Source organism: Oreochromis niloticus, linkage group LG13 (genome assembly GCF_001858045.2).
Source record: "Oreochromis niloticus isolate F11D_XX linkage group LG13, O_niloticus_UMD_NMBU, whole genome shotgun sequence".
Lineage (NCBI taxonomy): Eukaryota > Metazoa > Chordata > Actinopteri > Cichliformes > Cichlidae > Oreochromis > Oreochromis niloticus.
In genome coordinates, this window is record NC_031978.2 from 7,912,251 (window position 1) to 7,926,393 (window position 14,143).

Sequence of the window (14,143 nt, forward strand, 5' to 3'; positions counted from 1 at the left end):
TCTCACATTTGATGATGGACCACAGGTTCTCAATGGGGTTCAGATCAGGTGAACAAGGAGGCCATGTCATTAGTTTTTCTTCTTTTATACCCTTTCTTGCCAGCCACGCTGTGGAGTACTTGGACGCGTGTGATGGAGCATTGTCCTGCATGAAAATCATGTTTTTCTTGAAGGATGCAGACTTCTTCCTGTACCACTGCTTGAAGAAGGTGTCTTCCAGAAACTGGCAGTAGGACTGGGAGTTGAGCTTGACTCCATCCTCAACCCGAAAAGGGCCCACAAGCTCATCTTTGATGATACCAGCCCAAACCAGTACTCCACCTCCACCTTGCTGGCGTCTGAGTCGGACTGGAGCTCTCTGCCCTTTACCAATCCAGCCACGGGCCCATCCATCTGGCCCATCAAGACTCACTCTCATTTCATCAGTCCATAAAACCTTAGAAAAATCAGTCTTGAGATATTTCTTGGCCCAGTCTTGACGTTTCAGCTTGTGTGTCTTGTTCAGTGGTGGTCGTCTTTCAGCCTTTCTTACCTTGGCCATGTCTCTGAGTATTGCACACCTTGTGCTTTTGGGCAGTCCAGTGATGTTGCAGCTCTGAAATATGGCCAAACTGGTGGCAAGTGGCATCTTGGCAGCTGCACGCTTGACTTTTCTCAGTTCATGGGCAGTTATTTTGCGCCTTGGTTTTTCCACACGCTTCTTGCGACCCTGTTGACTATTTTGAATGAAACGCTTGATTGTTCGATGATCACGCTTCAGAAGCTTTGCAATTTTAAGACTGCTGCATCCCTCTGCAAGATATCTCACTATTTTTGACTTTTCTGAGCCTGTCAAGTCCTTCTTTTGACCCATTTTGCCAAAGGAAAGGAAGTTGCCTAATAATTATGCACACCTGATATAGGGCTTTGGAGTTGACGTCACTGGAGGTGGGCCACGCCCCCTTTCCGCCATGACAGTAGGCTAGACACAGGATACAGCTTCAGCTATAGTTCGTACGTGTTGTGTTATCAGTTGCAACGTTTGATCACACGATCGTGAAGGAAAGAAGCTGGATAATGGGCTCTCTTTTCATCGTTTTTCAACCTGGAGGCAATGTGAAGGATCCCATGTATCCGATATTACTAAACAAAGACGTCAGGCTTGCATTGCAGCGGTGAGACGAGCAGATCGAGTTCTGTGCAATCCCCAGCTTTTTGTTGGTTTGGTCTCCGCATCTTCTTTCCGGTGAGTTCTAAATTAATTCATATCACTATTAAAATGCTTTTAGTGTTATTTTCAATGTGCTGAGGTCATAGATAATGAGATAAAACATGCTAATGTGTGATGCTGCAGAACCACGTCATGTCATCATGTCGACTGAGTAGCTTATGATTTAGCATTATTGCAGGCAAACCAGCATATGAAATGGATGTAACAAATCCAGACTGGGCACCAACACTGCTCATGGGCCTCTAAAAACATACTAAATTGCTCTCATTGTACACTAATCCGCACATAACTTCCAGATGAATCACACACCTGTCATGTGCACTAATTTTATCTTACAGGCTTTTATGCAGCTGCAGAGTCTGAAGGTGTGCCCCGTGCAGAAGTAATCGATGAAGATCTGACAGAAGAACAACAACAAAATTACAATGTCATAGCTGTGGACAGCAGTTGTGTTGGACAAGTGGAGGTTGAGGTACCACCTGTAAATGTGGACAGTGGTGATCGGACAGACAGCATCACAGAAGCTAAAGGGCAGACGAAGCATTGTGTGTGCAATGAACAGGGCAGAGCAGAAATAAACACAACACTACTTGATAAGATTGTTAAGGTTTGCTGTGTTTTGGTGAATATGTGCCCCAGTGTGGTTGTCAAACCAGCGCCAAATGAAACTTGCTCTTGTTGAGTATTCATAAAGCTGTTGTGTTGCATGTGTAGTTCATTGTAAATAATTGTACTTTGTGTGAAGTAGTTTCAATAAAACAGAAAAGAATAGTATACATGTTTTGTTTTTTTTTATTCTTGATCTTATCACATGTACTTTGCATTTCATTTTTATGTACTTGCTAACTATTTACATGGCAACACACAGCTGGCATCAATCTTGAACCACAAAATGAAACATTACAGGCTATTTAGAGCAGCACATTGTTTGGAGAAGTATTTCCCAACAAGTTCAGGAAGACACACTTTAAGAAAGAAGTCTTGTGCTTGCTTTAAACGTGGTTCCCAGAAATCCGCATCAGGGAAGATGCGTATGACAGGTCTCTCTGTGTCCACACAACGAGGTCACAGTGCAGTTTCATTCAGTCGTTCTGAGTGCAGTACCTGAAACACACAAAAACCACTTTTAATAAAAGGTCTGTAATGAACCAAGGCTAATATAGATGGTTTGGCTGTACGTGCAAATCAAAAACTGTAACAAGGAAGTTGTTTAGAAAGTTATCATGTTCAAACCGACTTACCTTTGTCTTAACGACAACGTACAGTTGTCGCAGCGTGGAGGCATAAAGATGGACAAATCTTGCACCCAGCTGTTCGTGAATTGGATGTCGGCCTCCAGGGATTTATAATTCTTAAACTGGTTTGCTGTGTATGCGCTGACTCCACAGACAAGGTATGCAAAGATCGGGATAGGACAAAGGCGGTAAGATAAAATTAGTGCACATGACAGGTGTGTGATTCATCTGGAAGTTATGTGCGGATTAGTGTACAATGAGAGCAATTTAGTATGTTTTTAGAGGCCCATGAGCAGTGTTGGTGCCCAGTCTGGATTTGTTACATCCATTTCATATGCTGGTTTGCCTGCAATAATGCTAAATCATAAGCTACTCAGTCGACATGATGACATGACGTGGTTCTGCAGCATCACACATTAGCATGTTTTATCTCATTATCTATGACCTCAGCACATTGAAAATAACACTAAAAGCATTTTAATAGTGATATGAATTAATTTAAAACTCACCGGAAAGAAGATGCGGAGACCAAACCAACAAAAAGCTGGGGATTGCACAGAACTCGATCCGCTCGTCTCACCGCTGCAATGCAAGCCTGACGTCTTTGTTTAGTAATATCGGATACATGGGATCCTTCACATTGCCTCCAGGTTGAAAAACGATTAAAAGAGAGCCCATTATCCAGCTTCTTGCCTTCACGATCGTGTGATCAAACGTTGCAACTGATAACACAACACGTACGAACCATAGCTGAAGCTGTATCCTGTGTCTAGCCTACTGTCATGGCGGAAAGGGGCGTGGCCCACCTCCAGTGACATCACGCTCCAAAGCCCTATAGGGTGTTGATGTCATTAGACCACACCCCTTCTCATTACAGAGATGCACATCACCTAATATGCTTAATTGGTAGTAGGCTTTCGAGCCTATACAGCTTGGAGTAAGACAACATGCATGAAGAGGATGATGTGGACAAAATACTCATTTGCCTAATAATTCTGCACTCCCTGTATATGGGTTTACCTTTAGATACATTGTTTTAAAGGTAATGTATTAAGCTGAGTGCAAAATTACATTTAGGGGTTTTAGGGGCATACTAAAATTAGGGAAATAGTGGAAGAAGTGTAACTAATTCATATAACACTGTAGCAATTTTCTTTTGGCTCTGGCACCTAAATGATTTCTTTATGCAGGAAAATCTCCAGTGGCATCAGCTGGAAAACAACTATACATGTGTGCTGTGTGATACAGGACAAAGCATACTGGTCATACATACTTTGATCTGAGAACAGGGTCTACTCCAACTGTTGGTTCATCCAAGATGAGTAGCTCTGGATTCTGTAGCAGAGCCGCTCCGAGAGACACTCTTCGCTGCTGACCCCCACTGGAACACAAGTGGGAGTGGACACTTTAAGCAGTTTGTCAGTTACATAAGGCTGGTGCATAACAAGCAGAGGTTAGAGGGTCAACAGCCTGTTGCAAAGTCTTTACTACAACAGTTAAATATGATGACCAGCATAAAAGATTTCTACCTAGAAGTTGCAGCCCAGTATTATGACAAGCTACAAGTTAAACCACAAACAAAATCAGTATTAATTCAGCTTCTTATGAAAACTGGTGTGAGGGCGTCTTGGAGAACAGAAGGCTGTTTGTTAAAGATAGTGATTGTTACGGTTCTCGGTCATTTTGACCCAGCATTTTCAGTTCTTATATTACTTTGTATTATGGTTTGTATCCCGATGCTTTTGTTATGCTTTGTTTATTAGTATTCTATGTTTCTGTTATTCTTAGTGAGGGATTAGTTCTTAGGTTGCGTCTCGTGTTTAGTATAGGTTCAGTGTCAAGTCTGTGTCTGTTTCTTGTTTCCTGTTTTATTGTGAAGGGTTGTCTCATGTCAGTGTGTCTAGCTTTGCTCCCCGTGTCTCGTTAGCCCAAACCCTCCCAGCTGTGTCTCCCTCCTGTTTCTCATTCCCTGATTACTTCCCTGTGTATATAGGCCCTGTGTTTTCCTGTGCTCTTTGTCGTGTCGTACCCTCAACAAGCTGTGTGTTTTGTCTCCGTGTTCCCAGTCTTTTGTCTCCCGATTCCAAGTGTTTGTTAGTAGCTTTGTGTTTTCAGTTTAGGGTTGTTATTTTGAGTTATGTTTGGAGTTTCTGCCACAGCGCAATAAAGCTGCCTTTTTTCCGTTTACCAAGTCCAGCGTTTGGGTCCTCTTCTCCTGCCCTCACACAGCACACCATGACAGTGATGACTTTATGGCCCTTCCATTAAAGTAATCTGTCACATGATCTCTGTCTATGGAACGCCAGGACTGCCATAATGAATTAATTAAATACACCATTAAATAATGAATTAAATGTGACAATAATTCATTAAAATTGGAAATAATTAATTAAATAAATATTCACGACACGTTTAATTAATTATCGACACATTTAATTAATTAATAACAAATTTAAATAATTATCGACAGTTTTAATTAATTATTTAATGATTTATTTATTTATTTAATGCATCATGGCACTTTTCTCCCCTTCATGTCTCAACTTGAAATCATTTTATCTGTCAGCCTCACCCATCAAACTAAGTGGGCTGGGTTAACCCTGCCACTGCAGCTTCTCTAGCATTTGATTGGTTGCCGTGCAAAGTAAGTCAAGACAGGTCGATCCTAGATAATCGATTGCTTGTGTGGACTTGGGGCAGCCAGGTATCCCAGAATGCATTTCAAATCACAGGCAGCAATGGTGGTGGTGTAAAGTTTTAAAATACCCCGTTTTTCTGTCACCAACTACACTTTTAACAGTGTTTGAGCCGCGAATGTCATGGCGTGATTTGTCGGGTCACGTTTACTTCGCTGTTTTATTTACAACTGAGCAAATCGGTTTGGCTGAGGTTAAAGTTACGTTTCATAACTGCATAGTTTTAGTGAAGTTTAATGGTTCACTGGCACATGTGTTAGACTGAACCATTCGCTTTTCTTTATCTGGTGTGTTTTGGATTTAACAGTGAATTTTGAGATTAAACTGACTTTTAAAATGTTTTATACAAAGAGGAAAGAGAAGGCGCATTTCCACCGAGAGGAGCAGAGTTTGCAGCATGTTCATCATGAAGACTGCAACCTGAACAGAAATATTATATCATGTTTTTTAATAGTTATTCAACTCTATTCTAAGCACCAGCTATCTGTTAGAATTTTTAGAGTTTACTTAACTAAAATAAACGAGGTTAACATATTTTTTTTTTGTCGCTTTTTTTTTTTTTTTTTTTTTTTTTTTTTTTGCTTTTTCGGTCATGTTATGTTTAACTGTCAAAGGCTTGTTACAAAGTATGAAACACATCGTGCAGACTTCTGGATGTTAGAAGAAAACTAATACTGCTCATGAATGAGACTAAAGGCAAGAAGGTGTCCTTTAAAACTAAACATGTTAATAGGACCTCCCTATTTATATCATAGTTTATGATATAGCATGTGTACTTCAGTAATAGCCTACTTATTTCAGTGTAGTGGTGAACAGTCACACTGCTCCGTGGGTGTTATCTGTGATACTCCTTAACTATAATTTATCCAAGTTAACTTCAGTTAACCATTCAGAGAGTTCTTTTGCAATGACAAGCATAAACAGTCATGTCGCCGGTAGGTTTCCGCTGTGCCAGCTGTTTAAATTACAGCTGCTTATGCAGTAACCATGGTAACCACGGACTCTGAGCGGCTGGATCGACGCAGGTCAGACAACAATTTTACATATGATCTTGAAACAGGACACAGCCACTATACGTGCTGACCTCATATCAAATGTGAACGCAGACTGAGTCTATGTTTGACGTTGAAGGAGTCAACTGTGCCAAAATGAATGAATTAAATACACCATTAAATAATTATTTAAATGTGGAAATAATTAATTAAACTGCGAAATAGATAAATAATTAGTTAAATGTGTCAATAATTAATTAAATGTGTAAAACAAATTTTTTATTAATTATTTCTCATTTTAATTACTTATTGCCACATTTAATTAATTATTTAATGGTGTATTTAATTAATTCATTATGGCAGTCCTGGCGTTCCATATCTGTCAGTGCCTTAGAGATTGTATCTTATATAGTCAGAGTGAGGGCAGTGTTAAATTAAATTATAATTAAATTAGTCCCAATATTTTTTGAAGTTATTTCCAGGAAATGGATGCTGTACTAATAAAAACATTTAAAAAAAAAAAACATAAAAAATTGATTACTTTGTAATTACATCTTCTAACAAGCCGATGCATTCTCATAAACATAAAATTAAGCCATTAAAAATATAGTAGCAGGCACCAATTTGTGGTAGATGCCATGTTGCCCTTTCATTTTAAACACAGTGGTAGACCTTTTCGTTCAATTAATTGCATTGTATGTATGTTTGGGAAAATGCATTTGTGGGTTGAGCTGCAGAGTTGAGTATGTGGGTTTTGGCATTGGCAAAAAAGATTTGGTAAGTTTTTCATGGGTAAACAGCTTATTGTGATTTCCCATTACTAACAGCTATGGGAGAATATTGGATGTCACAGAAGATAAATGGATCAGTCTGCTAACTACACTTAGCACTTAGCTCTTTTCAAAGGTTGGTTCCCTTATAAACGCCAGCTCTTAAGGCTCCCAAATGACTCTTCATTCAGAGCCTTCTATTTTAGCCTAATTTAGCAATTTTGAATGCTTTGTGTGTTTGGTAACATTTTTTTTTATTCAGTGTTTTTATAAAAGCCTTATTTTTATTAATTTACTGCTAGTAGAGAGAACATACATGGGGTTTAAGGCCTGGACAAAAGTTTGAAATCTTTTGTGTTCCACAGTGGAAAATGGCTGAAAATAAAAATGGGTATCGTTTTAGCCATCTCCTCATTTTACAAATTCTGCACTCAGCACTGCATTATCACTGAAATGTAGCCAGAGTGTGCTCCTGTTCTGTCTTTTTGCGCTTGTTTCTTCACTTTTTCCCAACTCATGGATTAAAATCCATCTCTAAAATCCATCTCTTGCATTAAAATCAATCTCTCTGTTGCTCTGTGTACCTGGACAGTATAACTACACTTGCTGTCTTCGGAACATCTGCCCGCTTCCTCCTTTCACAAAATGGTATGATCTCCTATGGTCTCTCTTAGCATGTGACTGGCCACACGGTATGCCCATCAAATCAAAGTCCCGCCCCTGCTTGCATGGATGAGTAACTGAAGATTAGGATCTTACTTATGGAGGTTGGGCTTTAGAGGTGTTTCCTTTACAAACAACACATCAGTAGTAGCAATGGACTAATCAGCCAACAGTTATTAAAACATTGCTAATTGTTACAAACTGAATGCTCTAAAAATTACTTTCAAAAAGCAGATGAAAAGTGACTGGATTAACCAAATGTCTATCACCACTAACAATATCCTAGTCTTTGGTGCTTGAAAAGCTCCCAATTGTTCAGGGTACCAAGGCATGAAGTTAGTGGGTCAGTAGATGATTATTGCTGTCAACTTAATAAAGAGTTGCACATAAAAGGCTATGACTGAATGCTTGACAAATATTTGGACAAAGCATCCATCTTCTGTAACAGCTTAAATGTGCCCTTAGCTGCAGCTTGTTTGGTGTCCAGTTGCTCAAACAATATAATTAGGTTTAAAGGTTTTTGGTTCTCTTACAAGGAATTAGCTGAAAACTCAGCAGGATTACTCATGGTTGTGATCAAGAACACTGATAATCAAAAAGGTGAATGTCACTGATGTAACTGTACATTTCTCTTTACTTGAGTCTTGCTTTCAGTATTATTGTTCTCACAAAACTAAAGATAAGCTTTAGCTCATTGGACTTTAAAATAATTTTATCTGTAAAGTGCTGCATTTTATGAGGCTTTTACCTGAGATTTTGAACAAGGCTGTTTTTCTCAGGCAGATCTAGGAAGCCAATGAGATGTTTCATGCGTTCCTGGATTTCCTTAGATGCCAGGCCATGAATTCGGCCAAAGAAGGTCAGGGTGTCACTGATGGTAAACTCATTGTACAGCGCCAATTTCTGTGCAACACAAATGCAAACAAGACATGAAACTAATATTTGATGCTCTGATTGGGTTTTTTTTTTCAAGGAAATTCATCATATGCATGACTTTTGTCAGAGTATGCAGAAGACTTGCGCAAAAGGGGGGAGAGAGGAAGAACATTATATATTATATACATTAGGTGAATGTGCAGTAGTAGCATTGTATGCAGCAAGCAGGTGAATTCTGTATATTAAGTGAATTAAATAAGAATAGACAATCTGAACATTTTACAAAATAGACAATATGAACATATTTTGTGTGTGTGTGTGTGTGTGTGTGTGTGTGTGTGTGTGTGTGGAGGGGGGGTATTATGGTTTAGGGCCCGGATGGCTTGGGGATAGAAGCTCCTCTTGAGTCTCTCTGTCCTTGCCCGGATGTTGTGGAACCTTCTGCCGGATTGCAGAAGTTGGAACAGTTTGTTGCCAGGATGGGACGGGTCCTTCAGTATCTGCGCTGCTCTAGTCCGGCATCCCCTGGTGTAGGTGTCCTGAAGCGGGGTGAGAGCAATCCTGCAGCAGCGTTCTGCTGTACAGATCACTCTCTGAAGAGCTTTTTGGTCCTTAACACAGCTGTTCCCAAACCAGGATGTGATGTTCTGTGTGAGGATGCTCTCCACAGCATCTGCCTAGAAAGTCTTTAGGATCTCTGGCGAGTCCCTGAACTTCCTCAGTTGTCGGAAGTAATACAGGCGCTGCCTGGCCTTTTTGGTCTGGACCTGAATGTGGGCAGACCATGCCAGGTCTGAGGAGATGTGGACACCAAGATACTTGAAGGACTGCACCCTCTCCACTGGAGCTCCATTGATGATAATGGCTTGTAGTCTCTGTGCTGACTCCTTCTGAAGTCCACCACCAGCTCCTTGGTCTTGCCAACGTTCAGCTGGAGATGGTTATCCTGGCACCATGATGCCAGATTCTTCACTTCATCCATGTAGGCCACCTCATCGTTGTTGGAGATGGCGCCCAACACCACTGTGTTGTCAGCAAACTTCACAATGGTGTTGGAGCCGTGGGTGGCCACACAGTCTGAAGTGTAGTGGGAGTAGAGCAGTGGCAGAGGACACAACCCTGTGGTGCTCCTGTGTTGATGGTGATGCTGTTAGAGACGCATCTACCCACCCTCACCACCTGAGTTCTGCCAGTGAGGAAGTCCAACACCCATGCACACAGACGGCTGTTGAGTCCTAGATCCCTCAGCTTTGTGAACAGTCTGCTGGGCACTATTGTGTTAAACGCTGAACTGTAATCAACAAACAGCATTCTCACATAGTTACCCTTTTTCTTGTCCACGTGGCTGAGGGTGGTGTGCAGGACATGGGTGATGGCGTCTTCTGTGGATCTTTTGGGTTGGTAGGCAAACTGGAGTGGATCTGTGGTGTCTGGGATGGAGGAGGAGATGATGTTTTTCAGCAGCCTCTCGAACACCTTCATTACTACCGAGGTCAGTGCAACTGGCCGGTAATCGTTCAGGGATGAGGGTTTGCTGTTCTTGGGCACAGGGATAATGGTGGATCTTTTTAAGCATGTGGGGACCACAGACTTCACCAGGGACTTGTTGAGATGGAAGTGAACACACCTGCTAGCTGGTCAGCACAGCAGACGGCGGGTGATGCCGTCTGGCCCCGCCACTTTCCTTGTGTTCACTCTCCTCAGTGCCGCTCGGACGTTGTGCTCCGCGATGCTGATCACCAGTCTCTCACTGATGGTAGTTAGCATTAGCCGCCTGGCTAACCTCGAAACAGGCGTAGAACTGGTTCAGCTCGTTGGCGAATGCAGAGTCGGCGTTGATCAGTGCAGTGTCCCTGGCTTTGTAGTCTGTAATGGTGCGTAGTCCATGCCACATACTCCGTGTGTTGCTCAGGTGGAAGCGAGACTCCACGCGCTCGTGGTACCGGCGTTTGGCACCTCTCACCATTCCTAGGTTAAAGCCAGAGCCGTCCACGTTGTAGCAAAAGAACACATTCCTCCCACTCCGGGTTCCAGCTTGCTTCCTGCATCAATGAATGCAATGTTCAGAGCAACACACAGGAAGACCAATACCATGTTGTGTTATCTACTTCATACTAGTCTGATAGAAATGAGGCTCACTCAGGTACAGGTGGCTCAATGCAGCAAAGGCTAAATTACAGAAGCCTTACAGCAAGGCACTAATACAATTTCATGAGGAGCTGATGTGGAAGTTAGGGTGATTATTTTCTGGATAGAGCAATCATGCTCAGACCTTCCACAGACAAATAGTTGGAAAGAATTTGATTGTAGATGGTGTTTGCGAAGGTTCTCAGTCATCCCGATCATCGTAATCTAAGGAGCTTGGAAAGAAAAGCATCTGGACTTGTTTAAAGTTTCTGAAGACGTTTCACCTCTCATCCGAGAACCTTCTTCAGTTCTAAAAGTAATTTGTGGAGAGTCCCAGATTTTAAGCCCTATGGAAGTGTACCCCAGAGGGTCATGGACTCTTTATTGATCCTCTACCTAATCAAACAAGCCAAGGTGTGAAACGGCTGTGGGTCACAATCAGCCAAGGTTTCGGGTGAACCCATTGTGAGACCTAGCCCCACCCTATCATGTGATTTACTGGGGTCAAATGGCCCAGGATGTGAGTTGGCGTTAAGGTGTCTGGAAGGGATCTCAAACTGGATTATACATTGCAGACAGTTGTGTCGTAAGCCACCGCCTCTGTTCAAAGATGGTCGTTCGCAGTGGACATAGTGGACTTCTTTCACTCCTCTTTCAAACCATCTGTCTTCTCTGTCCAAAATGTGAGCATTGATATCCTTGAAAGAGTGACCTTTGTCCTTAGATGCAGATGAACAGCTGAGTCTTGTCCCGTCGAGGTGTCTCTTCTGACTGTAGATAGTCTGTAGCCTATTTGAGTACTCTTTGGCAACCAACAGATACAGATTAACGAAACAAGGAAGTGTTGCCTTTGTGTCACAAACTTTTATCAAAGATTTGAAGGATTTCGGGGCACATGAGAATTTCAACAAATCCAAACAAGAGCAGGAGGACACCTTTTAACATGAATTCACTAGCTGGGCCCATCCTCATTTTAGGTTTAATAGCGTTTTAGTAGGTAAAAGTAAATGCTTTTACATGAATTGAGCTGCGGTTTGGGGAAGGCCTCGAAGGGGATTGGCGATGGCTCCTGGGCCAGGCAGATCCCCATGTACTAAATAGAAGTGAAGAAGTTAAAGAATGGAGAACAAGGGGGAGGGAGGGTGGGGCACGTAAACGAGAATGAACAGCTTGCAGAACTGGGGAACCTATATAGATGACAGCTGGAAGGAGCGCGTTTGGAGGCGTGGTCCTGCTCCTGAAATTCAGATACATAATCTCCAAGAGATACAGTGTCATGTTTACCTGGGGCATGTATCCGACTTTCTTTCCTGGAACGTTGTGACCTGGAAATTTAGGCGGCTTCCCTAAAACAGTAATGTGACCCTGTGAGATTTTCAGGGTTCCCACAATGCATTTCAGAAGTGTGGTCTTCCCACATCCGCTGGGTCCCAAAAGGCCATAACTGCAAAACAGTTACAAGAATTTCAGATCAAACTTAAAGTGTCTTCGTTAGTTTTGCAGAGGGAAATGTCTGTGTAGTGCAAAGCATGTGACGAGTACATGACTTCAAGTTCACTCAAAGTAAACTGATTTACCATGCTAGAAAAAGTGCCTTACGACAGACTGGTCAATACTGACCGGAACATTAAAGTAAGGCGTGGGAGCACAACTGGAGGGCTAGAAGACTCTCAGATGGAAGCCGCCATGTTCCCCCACTATATTTGAATACAGTGGAGGACATGTCACTTTCAACTAATTATGTTTTATGTATGTGGCAAGAGACTGACCACATAAGTAGTATGCAAAGGAAAAGGAAAAGAGAAGGGATAGGCATTTGTATGCCATAAAGAGAAATGTAAATTAATGCCTTAACCTTCAGATTCAAATATGACGTTTCCTATCTGTGTTTTCTAATCGGAAAAGGGGTCCCCTTCTCCAAAGTAGTGAAAATGTGAAGGAAAGAGACAATGCCACCAACATCTTAATAAAATCTTATTAAGATGCCAGACCTTAATGCACCCAGGACCTTGATGCAGTTGTTGGTGATGCATCTACTTCATGCATTTATTACTTCTAGGCTTGACTACTGTAATTCGTTATTGTCAGAATGCCCTAACTCCCTGAAAAGCCTTCAGTTTCAAAAATGCTGCAGCAAGAGTACTATGGCGTTATTTTTGTGCCACTATTCTGAGCGCATGTAAAAAAAAAATTGCAGGTGGAAGTGTTGCATTTTGAGGAGAAATTTATTTTGAGAGAAGAAAAGCTAAATTTGAGTGAACAAAATTCATTGCTGCGTGCAAAAAATGTATTTCAGTGTTTGCTTTTATCCATACACACACATAGCAGCCCCTCTCGCTCAGTTTTTGCATTTGCGCTTGCTCGCAATGTGTTGCTTGCGCTCTCAACACTTCTGCCCGTGCGCCTTCAACTCTTTCTGTACACAGTTATATTTGTGCCACAAAACCAGCCAATCACAGACTTGGATGCAAAAAAATCTGATTGGCTGTTTTGGTCTCCAATCAGCTCAAAATGACGAAATGCAATATCCCAGAACGCATTTCGTCCAAAACTCAAACGAGGCAGTGGCGGAGGAACGCAGAGTGGCGGAGTTTGAAATATTACTCTTCTGGGTCACAAAATAAACTTTTAAGATATTTTCATGCGAATGGTGCTGTGTAAACTTCAAATATCTGCTCGATTTATCAAGACATCACATATTTGCATAAGTGCTCTAACATTTTGGAGATGCCTGTTACACACTAGCTGACTGGGTGGTCACTCAGGTTAAACATAATATAAAGGCTGAACTGACAAAAAAAAAAAATCGGCCAACTACACCACCATGTATTACAGGAAAAACCTTAAAGCCTTTGAACTAAAACAAACACTGTTGTGACAGTGATGTATACTGTCTTGTTGGTATATACGTATGACTTGCAGTGATGGGAATAACAGCGTTACTAACGGCGTTACTTTTTTCAGTAACGAGCAGTGTTGGTCAAGTTACTTGAGAAAAGTAATCAGTAACTAATTACTGATTACTTCCCCCAAAAGTAATCCGTTACTTTACTGATTACTTATTTTCAAAGGTAATTAATTACTTAGTTACTTTTTTAAAACACAATTTTCAACCGGAATAGGTAAGAAAGCAATAGATCTTTCAGCCCAATTCTACTTTTTCTGTATAATCCATCATACAAAATGTAATCGAATGGAAAAGTCTCTTTTTAAAACTTGTTTTATTTGTTTTAATCTTTTAACTTTATGCATCAAGCAAAAATTTAATTATATGCAACATTCTCTGACTGGAAGAAATTTGTTTAACATTTAAACCTATTTTCTGCACATTCCAGCACATAAAATAAAATATTTTTTGTGTTTGCACTCACTCTTGCAAATAAATGCAAGTGAAACACAGCAGAAAATAAATAATATTAAAGACTCAGCGGTCCTGTTGCTCTATTTTCACCTGTATAGCAGGCGGATGTTTGCCCTGGTGCAGGTGTGCCGCACCGGTCAGTGGAAGATCCCGCGAGTTTGTCTGTGAATCTCCCATACCGTGGTAGCGTACTCGGTGCTTGCTCGGAAGTTA

General features: G+C 41.4%; 1 protein-coding gene across 1 annotated transcript in view; it reads right to left on the reverse strand.

The window, feature by feature from the left end:
• The window catches only part of LOC100704123 (ABC transporter G family member 23-like), a gene marked incomplete at its 5' end in the record, with an annotated part of 64,395 nt that extends 52,374 nt beyond the window's left edge, over positions 1-12,021 (reverse strand). The window contains 3 exons of the mRNA XM_025897738.1: positions 3,719-3,826; positions 8,315-8,469; positions 11,854-12,021. Of these exons, the coding sequence (XP_025753523.1) occupies positions 3,719-3,826; positions 8,315-8,469; positions 11,854-12,021 (431 nt within the window). The remainder of the gene's footprint in view (positions 1-3,718; positions 3,827-8,314; positions 8,470-11,853) is intronic.
• Between the last annotated feature and the right edge of the window lie 2,122 nt (positions 12,022-14,143).